General features: G+C 37.0%; 1 protein-coding gene across 1 annotated transcript in view; it reads right to left on the bottom strand.

Annotated features, from left to right (window-relative positions):
- Nucleotides 1–20,543: 20,543 nt before the first annotated feature.
- The window catches only part of GLRA3 (glycine receptor alpha 3), a gene marked incomplete at its 5' end in the record, with an annotated part of 43,822 nt that continues 42,608 nt past the window's right edge, over nucleotides 20,544–21,757 (bottom strand). The window contains one exon of the mRNA XM_015814891.1: nucleotides 20,544–20,825. Within this exon, the coding sequence (XP_015670377.1) occupies nucleotides 20,544–20,825 (282 nt within the window). The remainder of the gene's footprint in view (nucleotides 20,826–21,757) is intronic.

Below are 21,757 nucleotides of genomic sequence, written 5' to 3'. Positions count from 1 at the left end.
CTCTGAAATTGATATTATTATTAGCATCAAAGGAGAAGGGGCAATAAGATAGTCCAAATAATTATCTTTTTTTCATTTAAAGCTAAATATTCTAAGATTGAAAAGGGAGGAGAAAAAAGAAGGATATAAAAATGCTGGGAAAAAATATTCAACATTTCTGCCAGTGTTGTGGTTCAAATATCCCAGTTGCCCCCTTCCCTGTAGCTGCATTAAATACAAAAACTTTAGGGATGCTCTGATATTTATACTGCATCTGAAATATAAATTAAAATGAAAATCTCAGTATTGTTCTCACAATAGAGAAATATACAAAATGTAAACAATTATTTATACTGCAAATGTGACGAGCAAAAGCCATTTTACACCTTGAGGACAAATACCAAGGCTAAGGCAGAGTTAAACCCATTGGTTTTTGTGCCAAGCTATTTGTTGGACTGTGTCCCAACTTTAAATATTATAGACTTAAGAAAATGTAGTGCCTTGCAGATTGAGTGTGTTTATAACTGCAGGCATCCCTCCCTACGTTGGCAGTCATCCATAACTTGCCTTGAGTCACTCAAGATTTTCAAAGAGTCAAAAAAGCTCTTATTATAGCTACTTGGTCAGAGGTGCTCAAAGTTCTCCTGTTTCATTTATGGTTTAGTAGGTCCCACCTCTTGGTCCAAAATGTGATAAGAGCTTCTATAATGCATGTCAAAGCCTGAGGAAATGAGAAGCAAGATTTTCCTGCTGCATATCTGACTGGTGAACAGGAAGGAGGGAGATACTTTCCCCATCTTACCCCTGCAACATGGCATAAATGTGGAATTTATGATTCTTCACTTCTTGTCACAGTGGCCAATTGAGTCATGTTGATGACTGTGTCCTCCTTATCTTATGCTACTATGTTCCCTTTAATGTCAATAGTTCCCAAGTGTTAGCATAGCATAGTAATTTTTTTACTTTTTGTTTGCCCTTTTTTGGGTGGAGTGCCTATTTCACCTTTCGTTTCTTATCTTTCAGTATATTACTATGTATAAGTATCTCATTTCAATTTGGAGCAGAGGTTTGAGTGTATTTTTGATAAAAACAATATCATGTGACTCAATTTTCAAGTAAAAATCAAGAGAACAAAATTAAATTTCTTTGTACTTTTGTCTTTAAATCTTTATTCACAGTTTATTTGAAGCACTCTTTAAGACAAGCACTAGAATGGAGTGTAATAATAAGTGTTTTCCTTTATCCAGTTGCAGTAGTAGTACCATCTCTGCTAACAAGGAGTCCTGTTCTTGAGAAGCTGTTGAAGATTTCTCCTTACTCTGGAGAAATTTAGAAAAAAAAAATGTTTCTCCAGTTTTCTTGCCCATAAATTGAAGAAGCCTTTGAAAGAACATTTGTGCCTATCAACTATCAGTTAATTTTAGAGATAAGCAACTGCAACATAACCACTTAGTCTGGCCCCAACATAAGCTTCCAAGCTTCAAATTGTTATACATCTGAACTACTCTTTCCCAAGTGCAATTCAAACACAGAAAGAATTGAGAAGCACCAGAACTCTGTTGGACTGTTCAAATTGGCAGGGAGATGAAACTGAAAGTTTTCCTTGAGTGCAGCTAAAAAACACAGTAAATGTTGATGTTGATTAAATTTCTGCTGATACATTAAGGAGAAGAAGGCAATTAGTATGTTTTGCCATGTTATGATTTCCCAAGCAAAGGGCAAGTGAATCATCCAAGTTGAGTCATTTACAAAAACTAGAACAGCAGCATTTTTCTTGATCAGCATATGCTGTTCAGCCTTAGATGCTGCTGACATAATGAACATTAGGAGAAACATTGGTTAATTCTGTTAGTTTTTGCCTGGGCCTGTTTTTCCTGCCTTCCACAAATGTACTGATTCACACATGAAGCTAACAACAGGGGATTTTATAGTTGCAGAATTAGTCCAAAGGCACAGAAACTCAGACCTGCACTGTAATCGTTGTTTTCTGAGATGATTTTTTGAGTTCTTAATCTAACCTACAATCCCAAATAATGCCCTGTTTAAAGTGTGAACCTCATGAAATCTTGCTTAGATTGCCAAATTCAGACAAGATTTACTGGGAGCTGCCACCTACCTGGCTTTTAATGTGCAGAACGAAGAAGTATATTAGACAATTAGAGTGTAATTACATTCATTATATTTCATTTTAAATAAAATGAAATCAGTTTTATTCATCACCTTTTCAGATGTAACTATGCCTCCTCCAGTGATCAGCCTCATATTGATATAATGCGTAAACCCACTTCTTATGGCTTAGCAGCTAGACATCTTTAGAAATTGTTCATGTGTAAAGCAGCCTTAGAAAATCTTGGTAAACTGATTTGCAGATGTCACTTCAACATTCCTTAACTTAACATGGAAAGCACATTTAAATGTAGCTATTATGTAAATAGAACAATATTTGTCCTTGAATGTTAGGTGAATCCCAACCGACATCCTGTTAAGCAAGGCAATGTGTTTTTATTGAAGTCATTATGAGTAATGATTTTTCTGTTAATTATAGTCTCCTTTTCACTTACAAATCACAATGTATACATTTCTGTATATAACTCCACTCTGAACTTAATGTTCCTTTGCTGCAGTTTTATTCTTTGGGCATGTAAGTACATACTGCTGAGATTAGACCTTAATTTCCATTAATAGAAGTTGATAGTGAACAGTTTAAAACCATCTCTCTGTAAATAATTATTAATTTGTCCTTAACATAGGTGGGGCATAATATTTCTACTCTGGAAAGCTTCTATTTTGGAAAAACATATCTTGTTCTTGACATATTCATTTTTTTTATGACAGTGTATGTGAGCACTAAAAATGTGGTTTTCCAGTGTGCTTGCTGGCAAAAAGCTAGGCTAGCTTAAAAAGGTGCTATTCTGTTCTCTGGCTAAAAGTAGGGAAAGGGTTTTGTCCTCACTAATAGCCTGCAGGGAGGAGAATGGGAAAGGATATCTTTGATGCTATGATCACTTTGAAGATTGGAGAGCTGCAGAAAAGGACCTATTTTTCCTTGTTTCCCTGTCATACAGGCAATAGATGTAGGGTGAAAGAAGACTCCAGTTGCCCTCCTTAAGTACCCATTATTTTTCTTTTCATGGGGACAGAATGGGGCTGTTTCTTTTGATCTTATGGAATTGGAGAAATGGCAGTAAAGGAGCCATGATCTCCAATTCTCTCCCTGCTCCTTTTCTTTTAATTGTGGATGGCAAGGAAAACAAGGAGAGGAAGCAGAAAGACAGGAAAAAGTCCAGATGACCTTCAGAATTAGAGTTTTCGTATCCTCTTTTTCTGTAGTCCAACTCTGGTAGGCCAACCTTCCATTTATTTCTTAGAAAAACACAAAAATCTAATTTGCAATGGTTTAATACTGATTATATAGACTCACAATTTTACAAAATCAGCTGTCTGAAAAAAATAGCAATAGCACTTAGACTTATATACCACTTCATACTGCTTTACAGCCCTCTCAAAATGGTTTACAGAGTCAGCATATTGCTCCAATGATCTGGGTCCTCATTTTACTGACCTCGGAAGGATAGAAAGTTGAATCAACCTTGAGCCAGTCAGGATCGAACTGCCGAACTACTGGCAGTCTGCAGTCAGCAGAATTAGCCTGCAATACTGCATTCTAACCACTGCATCACCACGCAGTTATACTTTTCTTAATTGTTGCCTTGTTAGAGAAACTAAGTGATATAAAGTTAATAAAAAACGAGAACTTTTTTTTTACAGTGGCATTCACATATGGGTATAACAAGACACTTCTAAATAATATTACTTTTATATATGGGCTGTTTTGAAATTCTTTATAATTTGCTTTTCTAGGATTCAGTTTTTGTCTTTTGTAATACAGTTTAGAAAAGCTTTTAAACAATTTTATTGCAAATTAATATGCACATAGTACTTATATTAGTGCAGTAAAAATAATACTATGAGATAGGCTGGGCTAAGAGACAGCAACTGGCTCAAAATCAATTTGAGTTTTCATGGCGATTAGGAACTGGGTTTCTCATCCCTGATCTCTCCTTAACCTTTATACCACACAAGTTCTGTTTAAAATGTCTACTTTGTGGTCCTTTCCTTACCACTTAGTGTTATCCACCCTCTTTGAGTTGGCAGAATACTATACCAATATGACATTTCAAACCCCTATCTTACTTCAGTTGCCAGTCACCTGGCATCTTTAAAAAGACTGTTTCACATAGCCTAACAAATTTTACATATCTTGAGGCATCTTGAGTATCAGAACAAGAGAGAAGATACTATTTCAATACCATTATAAATAAGGACAGCTGAAGTCTATCTCAGTCATGGATAGGAGATGAGATGAAGGCAGTGTCATGGGGACAGAGGAAGAAATTGCTAATGTCAAGGAATTTTTGTACTATGGTTAAGCTCAAGTAGATACAGATGTTTAGAATCATAAAATCAAAGTGCATCTCCTTATATATTTCCCCAATTACACAATTTAGCTTGAAGGAGATAATAAACCATGTGTTTCTTAGTCATATTTAGAGAACACTAATTGAAATCAAATGTACTTTAATTAGACATGATCATCAAGTTCCATTAATTTTAATGAATCTTTTCTGAGTTTGGCTATGGCAAGGTCTAACATTTAATAACATAAGCAAAAGCTAGTTATGCGCTTATACTCTAAGGCTGCATTTCTATAAACACAAAATTTGGGAGTTGGAGCAATTAAAATCAAGCGGACATAGTTTTGAGCTGACATGCCAGATTAAGCTGTTCACTGAAATGTTTTCTTTGTTTATTTTCTGATTTCTAAGAACTTTTTATTAAGTCAGTGTGTTTGCATTTGGTACCACACCATTTTTAGTGAGTCACTTGAGCTCAGTCTAAAAGTTCCTATTGAACTTTTCTGATTGCATCATTAGGCAAGTGCGCCAGATAAATTTACTAAGCCTAGAATGCTAGGAGAGATATGCTTGCAAGAAGGCAATGACTTGCTAAAGTGGTTTTTCTTTTTGGTGGATGAGGTGAAGCCTGTTCTAAAGAAACAGGAAGCTCAAATTAAGAACATAGTTTGCTTTGGCATGCAGATTCATCTTTTCAGCCAGACATTTTCATCATGAGTATAAGATTCTTTAAAAACTGTTGAATAGAATGATCCTCTAAGAATAATGGAAGGGAGACATCTTGTGGTGAATTTAGTTCTATACTGGCTATTAACATGTGAAACTGATATTTTTGGAAAGGGATAACTTGGGGAGGGCAAGGAAGAATCAAATAAATCTGAATCATGTAATGTGTACATATGAACTAACTACAGATAATAGCCCTGAACAAAATGGCAGAGCAATGTATGTATGACAGCATAAAATATGAAACTACTGAAAGCTTTTTGTGTGCTTAAAGCAAACATGTACATAAAAAAATATCAGTTCACGGCTAGTTTGGTCTCCATTATAAACATTGTGATAAGATTGATTACTCCTGATGACAGCATGAGCATGTTCCCATAGTTTTCTTTGCAGCAATATGGACATAGTTTATCATTGTCTTCTTCTGGATGTTTTGTAACCGTGCAGCTTTTCCTACAATGTCACATAATATCTGTTTACTCATTTAGTTTTTTTGAGATAAGTTAAGACGAGCTAAATGCTGCCATCTCCTGAAAATTGTAGTTGATTTCTTCTAAAGTCTACAGATATAAATGTAATGGAATATTCAATGTGTTTTCAGAAGATTAGCAGGGAAAGCATTGTTGGAATTATCCCAGTGTTGTCTTTTTATTTCATTGTTTACAATAGCTGTCAAAGGAACACTTATTATGAAAAAGATATCTTGATATCTCAGAAACAATTATTTTCATGAAAAAAAAACGTAAGCAGGACTGTGCACATCCAAATTAAGATCACATTTAAATCCTAATATGGGAACTGATCAATGAGCCAGCTGCAATATAAATCATCCCTGGAACTGTTAGGAAGAAACCAATGGCCCAATACGATTGCATCTATGTTTTCCTCTTTTAAGATATGTCTGGAGAACTAACAACAGGTCTCCTATTAATATCTAATGGCACTTAGTCTAATAAATATAATTAACAATTTAAATAAGTTTAATGAAACAAAATTATAGGTGAAACCATAACTTGCCATCCAATCAAGCAAAAAAAAAAAAAGATGAACTTTTTGCTAATGTTAACAAATGTATGTAGGAAACATACCACAGAAGTAATGGGGGACTTTAATTATCCTGACATCAACTGGGAAACAAACTCTGCATCAAGTGGAAAATCGAACAGATTTCTGGTCAACCTACCTGACAACTTTGTCATTCAAAAGGTAGAGGAGGAAACTAAAGGAACAACTATACTGTACTTAATTCACACTAACAGAGAAGTGATAGAGGGGGGTGAATTTGCAGGACAGTGACCATGTCATACTGGAATTCAATATAATGCAGACACAAGCAATAGAACATAATCAAACCAGTGTCTTAGACTTTAAAAGAGTTTATTTTAACAAACTTAGAGAAAACTTGAGAAGGATTCCATGGATGAAAATCCCAAAAAAGAAAACAACTCAAGAAGCCTGGGAGACTCTGAAAAATATTATTATAAAAGCCCATTCCAGCTCAATACCACTGAAAGAGAAAAACAAGAAATCCAAGAAGAAACCAGCATGGTTACACAAAGAACTTTCTGATACACTGAAAAAAAAAAGGATAAGTACGAAAAATGGAAAGAGGAAATACCAGCAAACAGCCTGAACCTGTAAAGATAGTCTATAAACCAAGGTTCAAAATGAAGTAAGACTTTCAACAAATGTCAAAAATAATAAATAAAGTTTCTTTAAAAATATAAAAAAACAAGAAAAAAAGTCAAGGAAATAATCTGGTCATGAGTGGGAGAAGATAGCAAGGAAGTAATGGGCAGCAGAGAGAAAGCAGAGCTGTTTAATTCATTCTTTGCATCTGTTTTCACACAAAAAGAAAATATAGCCCAAACTACTAAAAACAGAACTGTAAAAGACAGGCTAGGAATACAAATTAAAATAAACAAGAAAATGGTAAGAAAAAGCCTCTCCACTCTAGAGAGTTCAAATCACCAGAACCAGACAGATTACATCCCAGAGTTCTGAAGGAGCTGCCAGATGTGATCTCAGAACCATTGAACCATATCTTTCAAAGTTCATGGAGCACTGGAAAATTACCAGAGGACTGGAAAAGAGCTGATGTGGTTCCCATCTTCAAAAAAGTAAGAAAAAAAACAGATCCAAGAAACTACATACCAATTAGCCTGACATCAATACCTAGAAAGATAATGGAGAAGATAATCAAGCAAAAAAGCAAGCAAATTTATAACCAGAAGCCAAAACATACTTGTCAAAAACAGATCATGCCAAACAAGCCTTATTTCATTCTTTGATAAAATGATTAAATTAGTGGACCAGTGAAATGCTCAGGACATAGCATACTTGGTTTTCAGTAAGGCATTTGACAAAGTAGACCACAACCTATTTCTTAGTAAGGTAGAAAAATGTGGGATTGACAGCACCACCACCAGATAGATTTGTAATTAGCTGACAACCACACTCAACATGTTATCCTTAAAGGAACTACATGTACATGGAAGGAAGGAAATAGTAGGATACCCCAAGATTCGGTTTTATGCCAAATAGTCTTCAATATCTTCATAAACAATCTAGACGTGGGAATAGAAAGGGAACTCATCAAATTTGCAGATGACACTAAACTGACAAGAATAGCGAATAGCACAGAAGATAAGCTCAAGAGAGAGATGTATCTTGACAGACTAAACACTGGGCCATCTCTAACAAAATAAAATTCCATTGAGAGAAAATTAAGGTTCTGGACTTAGGCAACAAAAACCAAATGTACAGGTACAGATTAGGTGAAATTTGGCTCAACAGCAGTAACTGTGAGAGGGATCTTGGAGTCTTAGTGGACAATCACTTAAAGATGAGCCAACAGTATGCGGCAACAACCAAAAAAGCCAATACAATCCTAGGCTACAATAACAGAAGGATAGAATCAAGATCATGTGAAATACTAGTACCGCTTTATAAGCTTAAGTAACACCACACTTGGTATACTGCATTCAGTTTTGGTCTCCACAATATAAAAAAGATGTTGAGACTCTGGAAAGAGTGCAGAGAAGAGCAACAAAGATGATTAGGGACTTGGAGGCTAAAACATATGAAGAATGGTTGCTGGAATTAGGTATGTCTAGTCTAGTGAAAAGAAGGACTGGGGTGTCATGATAGCAGTATTCCAATATTTGAGGGACTGCCACAAAGAAGAGGTAAACCTATTTTCCAAAGGACCAGAAGACAAGACAAGAAACAATGGATGGAAACTAATCAAAGAGAGAAGCAACCTACAACTAAGGAGAAATTTCCTAGCAGTGAGAACAATTAACCAATGGAACACTTGCCTTCAGAAATTATTTCTGCTCCATCACTGGAGACTTTTAAGAAGAGACTGATAGCCATTGTCTGAAATGGTATAAGATCTCCTGCTTGAATAGGGAGTTGGTCTAGAAGACTTCCAAGGTCCCTTCCAACTTGGTTATTCTGTTATTCTGTGTCTTCTAATTGTAGATCAATTTTTTCATCAAAAACAATCTATTGTTTTAATAACCATTCATTACATTCCAAAAATGCATCTAAGATATCTGTGATCTATTATTAAGAGAGTTTCAGGAAATATTTTACCCAGTTGGACAAAAAACAGGGTGTCAGTTCCTCAGCATTTGTATTTTTTAATCTGCTCCTTTGCTCTGCTTTCAGGTCGGTCATTCTGTTGGGAGGGGGGAGGATGGCCTTTTACTGTTGGGCCTGCTATTTTTTTGGGAGGGGGAGGGGATATGGGTTTTCTCCACATTGCTCATTACCCCTTTGATGCCTCTGAGTGTGAACTAAAGAAGGAATGTGCTATGAGTCATCTGCCTTATCCCCACTTCGATGGGAGAACATTGAGAACAGCGCCTGGAAACTGTGTTATCATTTTGGTTCCCATAACAAATTTGCACCTGGGGATTGGATGAATTCAAACTGGACATTTGGCCATTGAGGTGGGGTTTGGGAAAGGGATAGCTTAATGTGATGTTTCCCATGGGAAAACTTCAGATCTTGCTTTGCTCTCTGCTATCACTATCTCTCAATGAAAGTTCTTTTGAGACAATGCCAGTTTCAAGAGTTCTACTTTCTTGGGAGAACTAGTTGAGGCAAGACCTTACATTAAGCAAGATCTGCAAAAAAGGTCAACCTGGAGAGGCAACCACCCTACCATGAGGACTGTGCATGCCATGTCCCTCCATGGCATGAAGCAAGATGAGACTGATTGCTGGGGAGAGTCCACTGCAAAGACCCACCCAGAAGAAAGCTCTTCCAGATGGATGGAGGAAATAGCCACAGCAGAAAGCTCCATGAAACTGAGATGGTTGGTTGGGGTAGGGAAGAGAGAAGAGTGGGAAGGAAAAACCCAGCGAGTAACATTCACTCAAGACAGCTGGAAAAAAGGCTGGAAGCAGGAGATGGAACTGCTCTCCAATGAGGAGGATGCATCTGAAGGAGAGCAGGAATCAACCAACCAGATCTTGAAGCAATACATGGTGGAAGCTTTTCAGGACCTAAAGATGAAATCCAGCCGATGCAGGAGTAAAAGGAGGGAGCACCTGGAAGTGACTGAATGCAGAGGGGGTGAGTTGGGGACAACCAAAGTCATGGTGGGGGTGTCTGACTCTACAGAAATGGCTGTGGTCACCCTGTCAGCATGACAGCCCCCAGCCCCCAGCTGGGGGAATGCTCCACCATCCCCCAGAGAGAGAGCTTCCCCCGGAGGAATCAAAGCTGGTTCCCCTAGGGGTGAAATTTGATAGAGACCCCCAGCAACTAGGTTTCTTCCTGGGTCACCTACATGCAGGTGTATGGGAGAATCCTCCCTAGTGAGGAAGCCAGAGTCAGGGTCATCACCCTAGCCCTGGAGGGAACTGCAGCTCAGTGAATGGTTACCCTGTACAACTGCACCGGAGCTCTGAAACTTTAACTGTTTCATGACAGCCCTGAGATGGAGATTTGAAGACTGCCTGGCTGATCAAAAGGCATGAGATCATATAAAGTCTGTGAGGCAGGGGTGTAGACTGGTAGCTGAGTACATGGAAGAATTTCGGGATCTGACATGCCACCTCAACTGGCCTGAAGACATATTAATCAGCTGCTTCCAGGATGCGCTGATTGATGACCTCTACAATGCATGCATGGTGAGGGGTGCCCCAGTCCATTTACATGACTGGTGCCTCCTGGCTGAAGAGGTGGAAATTGATCAGCACTGCAATCCATTCTGCTCTGGGAAGACCTGGAAACAGTCTCCACTGAAGAAGAAGAGAGAAGCAACTAAGACCTCGGTTGCACCCCCCCCCCACTCAACAGCCTGCTTCAAATGCAGCAAAGAAGGTCATCATGCTATAGAGTGGCACAGCAAAACTCCAGCCAAAAGAGAGGAGCAGCAGTCTGGAGGAAAGCCAACTAAGCCCAATCAACACCAGAAAGACATAGCCCTGAGGAGTGCAGGTCATGGAGTTCTGTCCAACCCCAAACCAGGGGCTGGAACTCCGACCTCACCAGAAGATGAACCGAGGATGCCAGAACGCGACTATGACAATGACCCGTTGGTAAGTAGGCCGATCATGCCAATGACCATGCCTGGGAAGAAAAGGAAAAGTGGCCCTGACCATCTTTATAGAGTCAGGGTGTACCAGATGCCTGGTCAGGCCAACCCTGGTCAGGAAATTAGGGCTCTAGCTAAAGAGGTTAAAAAACCCCATTTCGTTCTGCCAATTTGACAGGTCTATGACAGGTGGCATCCCAGCCACATTAGCTACAGAACCCATAGGGCTAATTATAGGGAGCAACTCAGAGACTCTAACCTTCATTATGGCCCCTGGAATTGAGTGGCCTCCTGTCCTGGGATTGATGTGGCTGAAAAAGTGGAATCTGCTGATAGACTGGAGAGGGACATTTGAACTTCCCCAAAGAAAAAAGTCCCTTCCTGAGCAAACACAACTCACTGAGAAAAGAATAAACCAGGGAAATAGCGGCCACTTCAAGCAGCAAAGCCATACAAACCATACCTATGGATTACTGTGATCTAGCTGAGGTCTTCAGTGAAAGGGGTTCAGATGAACTGCCCCCCCTCTGACCCTCAGACTGTGCTATCAAGATCATTCCCAGGGTGAAGCTACCAAAGCCAAAGCTGTATTCGATGACCCCTCCAGAAAATTAAGCGAATTGCGCAAATTCATTGACAAAAATCTGGCCCATGGGCTCATACAGCCACCCGTGCTATTCAGGGAGAAGAAAGATGGGTCTCTTCATCTCTGCATGGACTATAGGGGCTTGAATGCTGTATGCATAGAAAAGGTGTACCCCCTGCCCCTCATGAAGGACATGCTGGCCACCTATCGGAAGGAAAGATATTTTCCAAGTTGGACCTGCATTAGGTGTATTATAGAGTTGGGATTAGGGAAGGGGACGAATGGAAATCCGTTTTTAACTGCCCCTCAGCTGCTTCTAATTTAGAGTACTCCCATTTGGTCTACAAGCCCCCCTCCCGTGGTATTCATGCAGCTGATCAATGAGGTACTCCATGAGCACCTGTAGAAGGGAGTTTTGCTGTACTTGGATGATATCTTAATTTACACTGAAATGAAAGTGGAACACATGAAATTGGTCAAAGTGGTCCTAAATAAACTCCAGGCAGCTAAACTTTATGTGAAACTGTCAAAGTATGAATTCCGCAAAGAGAAAATTGACTACCTGGGCTACAGGATTTCACACAATGGGGGGTGGAGATGGATCCAGAGAAAGTACACACAGTTTTAGAGTGGGTAGCCCCCCACACCAGAAAGGACCTACAAAGCTTCCTGGGTTTTGCGAACTTCTACTAACAGTTCATTCCCTCTTTCACCCACATAGCTTTACCTATCACTAACCTGTTAAAAACAAAAGGGGTTGACAAGCTGAAACCCAGCCAGCCCCTGAAGTGGACTATGGAATGCCAAATGGCATTTAAAAAACTGAAATGGCTTTTCTCCACAGAGCTGGTTCTGAAACACCCAAATCCAGAAAAGGCATTTGTAATCCAGGCTGACGCCAGCGATGTAGCAGTAGCAGCTGTGTTACTCCAAGAGAACGAACAGGGAAAATTGTAGCCTTGTGCCTACACCTCTAAAAAGCTATCAGAACTGAACAACGCTGGGCTGTTTGGGAGAAGAAAGCTTATGCAGTGCGCTGGGCCTCCTCACCTGGAGACACCGTCTGGAAGGGAGTAAGATCCTTTTCCAAGTATAAGATCCTTTTCCAAGTATGGATTGATCATAACTTAGAAGCCCTAAAGATGCCTAGGAAGCTGTCTCCTAAGCAAGTATGGTGGGCCCAACACTTCCACCAATTCAATTTAACTCTCCACTATTTACCGGGAGAGAAGAATTTCCTAGCTGAGACTCTATCCAGAATGCCACAGTACAACAGCACCAAGACGGAGGTAATCAAACCTGTTACCAACCCAGCAATTAGCAGCGCCAGTGGTTACAAGTTCACAGAAGAAAACCCCCACACCACTGGATGGTGCTTCCTCAACAGTGTTCAAACAGACTCTGTTTATATTAATATAAATAAATAAACTATCCAAGCTTTCAATTTATAAAATACCTTAAGTGATAAATATAAAAGAAAAGTATAAAACACAAATAGAAGACAATGAATACATTTTAAATGTATTAACAAAGATGATACAAAACCAAAGTCATTAACTTTTTAGCTATGACTGAAGAGATGGGGAAGTGTTCATGGCATAGATCAGGAGCAACATAAATTAAAGCATTCACTCATTTCTAAAAGAAAAACAATTCCACAAAGACATTGACTTGTAAAAGATGGAGCATTTGTAATCAGCTCTTGCATCTGTGGCATTTTGATTCTTTGTCATTTTATTCATAGATGATATAGTCAGCAAAGCACTTAATACATTAGTATTGTCATTATTCGATGTTCATATCTTTCAAGGTGAATATGTGAAAAATTACTTACAAAAAAGTAATCCATCAGTATCCCATTAGATATTTAAAAGTCTGATACTGAACATTCTCTTGAAGTTTTTATGGAATATAACAATTTAAGACTAACAATGTTAAAAATAATTAGATAAGTGGTCTGAGTTTTGTTTCATTCATATAAGAAAGTACACTTGTAAGATATATGTATAATTATATGAATAGTGAATTTGAATAAATCCAAGATATATAAAGTTCTACCAATATTTATTAATCTTTTCAGCACAGTGATATTTAAAGAAGCAATCTGCAAAAAAGGTAAAGAATAGCAATAGCACTTAGACTTATATACCGCTTCATTGTGCTTTACAGACATCTCTAAGCGGTTTAGAGAGTCAGCATATCCCCCCCAATAATTTGGGTCCTCATCTGACTGACCTCGGGAGGATGGAAGGCTGAATCAACCTTGAGCCGTTCAGGATTGAACTCCTGGCAGTGAGCAGTGAATTAGCCTGCAGTCCTGCATTTTAACCACTGTGCCTCCATGGCTCAGTCTAAAGTTTAAAAAAATCATATCTTGTAGGCAAAGTTTAAAAGTTTTTAAAAATCATATCTTGTATACAAAAGATTAAATCATCTTTTTACAAAGGATAGGCTAAAACATGAAAAATAAAAATTGAGTGATAGTAATCCCATAAATACACTTGCTTCTCAATCTTCTGTTTTCACCAGTGCTTTAATATCTTTACTTATTATTCTGTAATTTTGTTGGTTTTAATAATAAGATACTGGACAAAAATTATGAATATTGTAAACGTACAATAATGACCCCTATACGCCTATAGGGTGCAGAAGACTATAATATTTTACTGCTTTCTTAAGAATTTTGTGCATTATTTCCACTTTCCATCAAAATCACTAAAGAGCTTCATATCAAATATTTCAGTAAATTGCTTACCTTGGCTATTTTTCAGCCTAAATGCCAATCTGATCTTCCCACTCTGACTCCTGGATCTGCTACAAGGAAGGATTGAAATAATAGATTTGATGATGAATCATAATACAAACCATAGAGACAGTGGTGGGATTCAGCCAGTTTGCACCACTTTGGCAGAACCGGTAGCTAATTTTTTGTTGCCCAGGCCCAGAATGGACTTCTGGAAGTGGCATCCACACAGAGAACCAGTTGTTCACATATTTGAATCCTACCACTGCATAGAGACATACATCATCCATATGTAACAAGCTTGCTACACAGAATATTATGGGCCACTTTAGCAAATATTTGACTCTGTGAAGGAAATTATCTAATCAAAAACTGAAATTAGTTAAGACTCATAACGTTTCTTAACAAATAAATGTGGGTTTAATAATTACTGCTTTAACCCCCCTGCAAATCAATCATTTCATGGTCTACTCTAATAACATTCAGTTGTTGTGTCACACTGATTGATCAACAGTTCATCAATTCCCATGTTTTATGCTACTTTAAGATATGAACATTTGGCCTTTAATTTTCTAGAATCTGTTACATTCTCCCAGTTTTTTGAAATAGAATTAGGTAAATATTTCGCTGGGCAATCCTGATTTTTAAAACATGGTAGAAATTCTTGTACTGTGATGGTAGGTGGTGTATCATGGTGATAATAAATGTAACCCCCCCTCAATAAAATAAAATGCTTTGACTCTTTCATTGTTTAGATGACCCAGACCATATTTTATATCTGGAATAGTGCATTAATAATAATATGATTCCCTAACCGTGAGTTGTTGGTGCTCTCTGAATTTGGTTGTTTGCTTGCAAACCTTTCATTACCCAATATTATCCAAGACTTAAAATCCATCTCTTAAAATGTTCTTTATTTTCTTAGCATTTGCTTTCCTCAAAATTTCATGCTAAATTTGCTTCAACATTGGATTAGTTATTACCATCCACAGGGAACACAGTTTTCAGTTTTAGATATTATACTTTTGACATTTTGTAGCCAGTGCCTAAAACAATGGTGAGAGACAGAGTAATTCATGAAAAAAATGTGATTTTTATTCTTGTTTTAGGACAAAATATTTACAGTTAGGTGAACATCATGGCTGCATACATCTTAACACCTCTGTCAGCAGAACATGTTCACAGTAGTGCAGAATATAGAAATAATATAAGAAAGAAATATTAATCATGCACATTTTCATTAGATTTTACTAAAATAAAACACTTCTAGACATAAATTAGTATTTGTTCTTGTCTAGACAAAATTCACAGAAAGATTTGCTTAAACATTACAGACATAATGAATACACTATTATATCCAGTTTGTTTGTTTGGTTGATTGATTTGGTTGTCACATTTTGAGGAAGCTGCTAATGAAGCTCACTATCACACAAGCTACTGTATTTAATGTTTAATCTTCATATGAAAAGCATATGGCACAACTTTATAAGTAATTCACAAGTAAATATCCCAAAACTGTGATATGTAAGTCAGTTGTCTCCTCTGATAATTGCAAACCTGGGGCCCAAGTCTTATGCATATATAATGGAGATGGCAAAAAAAGAAAATGCAATAATGTTGAAGCATATCAAGAGATCAACGTTACCATCATTTCACAGCTTTGACCAAATTGCTTCCTTCAGTCTCTCAGAATCCATCCAGGGTAATAACAGTGTACAGGTCTTTATACAACACACAGTTTGGCTACTCCACTGATTTTTCAGTGAAAAAGCAACTTCCATGTTACAAATCTGTTTGCATGTTATCTTCATTTTGCACTAAATTAATATGAGGCTTCATTTCAAGCTATTATTTGAAAGGATGCAAATCAAGACATAATTATCCTATTAAAAGGTTAAAGGTTTTCCCTGTCCAGCCATGACAGACTCAAGGAGGTGGTGCTCATCTCCAATTCTCAGCCAAGGGAGCCTATGTTTGTCTGAGAGATGCTTCCATCATTACATGGCCAGTATGAAAATTCAGAATGCAATAACCTTTCTTGCCAAAGTAGTACCTATTTATCTATTAATATTTGTGTGCTTTCGAACTGCTAACAATGGCTGGGATAAGTAATGGGAGCTCACCCAGTTGTGCGGCACTCAGGTCTTGAACACGGGTTGTCAGCTTTCCAGCTGACAAGCTCAGTATCTTAACTGCTGAGCCATTGTGAGCCCTTATCCTCATTAGAACCAATTAATATTGGCCAAATCTGTCTGAGTTTCCTGAAAGGGTACGTTCCTGGTGACAGAAAATATTGTTAGTCTTGTTTCCAAAAAGATAATCAGCTTTTTGCAGACATTTGATTATTGTTATTATTATTATTATCTTCTGGTTTTTTTGCACAACTTTATCATGTGTGCAGACTATAGTTCTGAGAACTGTACTGTAATGTAGTCCTGAGAAAATTAGTCAAAGTGGCTAATTCTTTCCTAGGAATATATGCTATAAAGATAGCAGCACAATTTACATAGGAATTAATTAGGTGATCTTTCCCTCTCAATTTCCTTAATACTATTATATATTTACTGGCCACCCAATTCCAGTGGGAAGCAGAATATCTACAAATTAGGAATTTTTTATTCTATTTCAGTGATGTTTTTAAAAAAGCACTTTCAATTGACAATATTGTATGCAAATAGATTTCAACTCATATTTTTATATGCAAGTAGAATTGCACTCAATTTATTTTTCAGTCTACATTAAAACTCACCCCACTATTAACAGGCAGCAGGGAGAAAGCAGAGCTACTCATTCTTTGCATCAGTCTTCACACAAAAAGAAATTATAGCCCAACATAACCAAAAAACTACTGCAAAAGACAAACTAGAAACAAAAATTAAAATAAGCAAGAAAATGGTAAGAGAACTCCTATCTGACCTTGAAGAATATAAATCACCTGGACCTGACAGATTACATCCCAGAGTTCTGAAGGAGCTGGCAGATGTTATCTCAGAATCATTGCACCATATCTTTCATAAATCCTGGAGCACCAGGGAAGTACCTGAGGATTGGAAAAGGGTTGATGTGGTTCCCATCTTCAAGAAAGGAAAAAAAACAGACCCAGGAAACTATAGCTCAATCAGTCTAACATCAATACCTGGAAAGATCCTGGAAAAGATAATCAAAAAACAGATCTGGAAACAACTAGAAGCAAACAAAGTTATAACTAGTAGACAGCACGAGTTTGTTAAAAACAAATCATGTCAAACCAATCTTATTTTATTTTTTGACAAAGTAGACCAGCGAAATGCTATAGATATGGTATACTTAGACTTTAGCAAGGCATTCGACAAAGTAAACACTACCTACTTCTTGATAAACTAGAAAAATGTGGGATAGACAGCATCACCACCAGATGGATTTGTAACTGGCTGACAAACCATACTCATTGAGTGGCCCTTAATGGTACGACATCTACATGGAGGGAAGTAAGCAGTGGGGTATCACAAGGTTCCATCTTAGGCTCAGTACTCTTCAATATCTTCATAAATGAGTTAGATGAGGGAATAGAAGCGGAACTCATCAAATCTGCAGATTACACTAAACTGGCAAGAATAGCCAAGACCCCAGAAGACCAACTAGTCTAAAGAAAAGAAGAAATAGGGTGACATTCCAGTATTTGAGAGGCTGCCACAAAGAGAAGGGGGTCAAATTATTTTCTAGAGCATCAGAGGGCAGGACAAGAAACAATGGTTGGAAACTAATTGAAGAGAGAAGCAACCTGGAATCATTGATAAACTTCTTAACAGTGAGAATAATTAACCAGTGGAACAGTTTGCCTCCAGAATCGTGGGTGCTCCATCACTGGAGGTTTTTAAGAAGAGACTAGACAGTCACTTATCTGAGATGGTATAGGTTCTCCTGCTTGAGTAGGGGGATGGACTAGAAGACCTCCAAGTTTCCTTCCAGCTCTATTCTATTCAAGATTCAAGATCTTACTTGAATACTTATAATACCAGTCTGATGCTGATGTCTTTATCCCATGTTTAAAACACACTTTTGTTTATGAATAAACAAAATTAAATAGATGAAGAAGCCAAATTAGGTAAAAACAATATGATTTAAAGTAGTGCTTGAAGTATTTGCATACAGTGACTGATTCCTTTAATCACAACTCAAAGTTGAAATGGTTTCTTGCTGAGCAAGTGAAGACTACAATATAAACAAGGAATATGATTGATATGTCTATTAGGAACTAAACATTTAAGAAAGGCCAAACATGATAATGGAATAAATAACTACAACTGCTATTCTTCATATAACGATCCCTTTAGCCTTTTTTGCCTAACTTCTTTGGTTAAAAAGCCAGAAGATACAGAAAGAAATGTAGACTCTCACTGTGCTGAGAACTTCTAATTACATTTGAAATAATCAATGTGAATATAAAAATTCTACATTTTAAAGCTTTTTAAAAAATCAAAAATTGAAGCGGCAGAAACATTCAAAACGTTTTGAAATGTTTCTGAGTCCAAGTTCAGATATGAATTCTACAGCTTTTACACAAAGTCTATTTTGGCTTATCAAGACTAACGTTTCAGGAAAAGATGACTAAAACAGATGACTGTTCGTGTAGACAGAATGAAGTTAAAGCTGAACCATAAATAATTGTATATCTCTGCAGCCTCATTTCTACATCAAGAGATAGTAGAGTGCAATTTTCCAGTTTACTTTTTGTAAACAGACAATAACTTTGATATAAAATATTCCAGAAATCCATCATTAGGATATTTTTTAATCCAAGAAATATTTTTTGATCCAACAAATGATTTAATATTTCCAATGAACATTGATTCAGAATCCTGAAATATGCTGCCTGTTTTCTTGGAAAAAGTGGTTCAAAAATTATTTAAGTGTTTATTATTAGACTTGTCAATGAATGCTGAATCAGGCTGATTTTAAATGTATTTACCTCAGAAGTTTGATTCCAATGGTTCTAACTTTTCAGTAAGTAGGTATACAGTATAATTAATTGAGTATATGTTACCTATAAGTTGAATAATTTTAAGCATGGTTAACATCCTCAGGCCAATATTATTTATAATGAGCACTTACATGAATGGATGGGTAAATCTGTCTCTTATGTAACAATAGATAAAGCCAAATCATTGCACTAGGGCCAGTTTATTTGTCAAAGCTATGCCAAAAATTGCAGTGATAAAATGGTTGTTGAAAAATATTGTACTGAGTTGGAAATATTACACTACCATCTAATATCTCAGATTGTTATCTGAGGGACCGTCTCTTGCCAGTCATATCCACCCAACTTATTAGAGTGGGGAGGCAAGGAATGTTATGGGTCCTGTCCCCAATGGAGGTACTTCTGGTGGGACCCAGAAGAAGGGACTTCTCTGTTGGTGGCTCCCTCCCTTTGGAATATCATCTCTTCAGAAATTAAACTGGATCCCACTTTAACACTCTTTCATAAGGCCCTGAAGACTTGATTTCGCCAGTGGGCCTGGGGAACCCAGAGTGGGATGGAACCCATCAAATGGCTTATTTGACTGAGTGTTGTTGCCAGGGGTAGATGGGTGGTGGGTTATTTTTTAATTTTTCCCCCTATACTGTGTTTTATTGTTTGTAAGCTGCCTAGAGTCACTGTGAGTAGGCTATATAAATTTTCTAAATAAATAAACAAATAAACAATACATTTTAAAAATTTATGACATTGAGCTGCTGTTTTCCCTTTCCCTCACTCCCTGCCCACCTTCAAAAGAAGATCAAAATTTCTAACATTGTGCTGAATAATATGCAATGACCTAACCTGCCTTTTTGTATGTCAAAAAACTTGTATCTGAAATCAATTGTCAGTCATATTTGTGATATGGCTGGCAATTACCAGTGTATCTTTTTCCAGAATAGAATCGACACATTAAAGGAAACATCGGTATAATTTCATAGAATAAGTGATTTGTGGATTGCGTGTATTTGTGTTTGCATGCAGTTTATTTTTTCAGTATATTATCTAAAATGCATTCTGTTTAATACAAAGCCCATTGGCAGTGTCCTTAAATTTAGAAAACAAGCTTTATTACTTAAAATAGTTAAGATTTTTAAAACTCAAGACTCAAAACAGTGTTCACTTATAAAATTTAAAGTAGGCTTGATTGTATGGCACTTATCTCAGGACTTTGGGGACTTCTTTTTCATAGATTAAAAAAATATAGCTGAATTAAAAATTATAACAAGGACTTCAAAGAATACTATATTATTATGTAACAATATGTAGAAAGATTGGCAGTAACATTTTACCTAGCAGCATTGTCATTTACTTTGCAAAACTAAAGTTAATGACAAGTAGAAATACTATGGTAGACCCTAACCCTATGCTGCATCTTTATTGGATGTCTTGCCCCCCGCATCATTGTGACTTTGCATAGCAAGTCACATAAGTATTTTGTTTCTTGGGTTTTTCCCCCCATCGAGCTCTTGTTCTTTAAAAAGTATTTCAATACTGATTTTTACCACTGTAATCAAAATGAGAACTGTTAAAAAGTGAAAACCTTAATTTTGTTTTTGGTGAATGTCCTCATGCCTAACAATTTTATAGATAACCCAGTAGAAAATGTTGAATATAAGAAAGGCTAAAGGGAAACAGGCTCTGGATATAGTATCAATTTTCTTGGCCCGATCAATGAATACTTTCCTCATTTCTTCAGGAGTAAGGGATGCAGACTGAACTGGATTATTGGATCCTTTTGGGACCACTCCATCCTTTGCTTGTATACAAGGTGGTCCCATTCCATAGCCCGTGAAATTGAACCGATTTTCCCTTATATCGGCATCCTGTTAGAAAGAAAAAGAAAGAAAACATTAATTAGAATTCTTAACCTGTGTTTATAAGAAAGTTTTCTTTTTTTCTTCTTGTAAATAATATGAGGAAAGATGATATCCCTTGTAAAAAATAAAGAAGATATTGAAAACAAAAACATTGCTGCTGCAAAGGGTAGGAAATATCTTTAAATATTAGCTTGAAGATTTGTTGCTGCTTGACTGTTTAATTTTGACATAGGGTTCTTCTGTCTTTTTTTTTATTCCCTGTCCTGTTATCTCTTGCTCATACTTATCTTCTTGCTTTTATCATTTTCCCTATTTCTCTTTTGCTCCTTTTCATGTGCAGTAACTCCTTTTCCTTATTCCATCATCAATCTGTTTTTGCTTCCTTTCTTTTCCTCAAGAAAAACATATATCTGAGTCATTTTGTTTGTGAGAAAGAATGTTTACTATTGGCAGATGGGGAAAACAATTATTTTTCAGAAAGTTAATATATAATTTCTGGAAGGTAAAGTCAACCTACATATACTGTAAATTAGTATAAAGTTTGTCACATATAAAAATGGGTGGGTGTGCTCAGATGACATGAGTATCTTCTTTCAATGTCTCAAATTTGTTAATATGGTGTTGAAGAAGATCCATAATGCTTAGAACAGAGGTGACCAACCTTGGCAAATTTAACATTTGTGGACCTCAACTCCCAGAATTCGCTAGCTATCATGTTTCCCTGAAAATAAGACCTGGTATCCTCCCAGCTGATAAAGGTAGATCTACAGTAATTTTAAATAAACATGATTATGACCATAAAATCCTTGATCTACTTAATGACAAAACTGCATACCACATCACCAACAAGGATCCTATGACATCACTCACCAACCGACTTAACAACACTTTAAACAGACTCAAGAAGCAAAATAGAATAAAGGACGAAGACCACAGAT

Source organism: Protobothrops mucrosquamatus, unplaced genomic scaffold (assembly GCF_001527695.2).
Source record: "Protobothrops mucrosquamatus isolate PMUCROS unplaced genomic scaffold, P.Mucros_1.0 scaffold292, whole genome shotgun sequence".
NCBI lineage: Eukaryota > Metazoa > Chordata > Lepidosauria > Squamata > Viperidae > Protobothrops > Protobothrops mucrosquamatus.
Note: the sequence above shows the minus strand (reverse complement) of the source record. Positions and strands in the feature narration are given on the sequence as shown.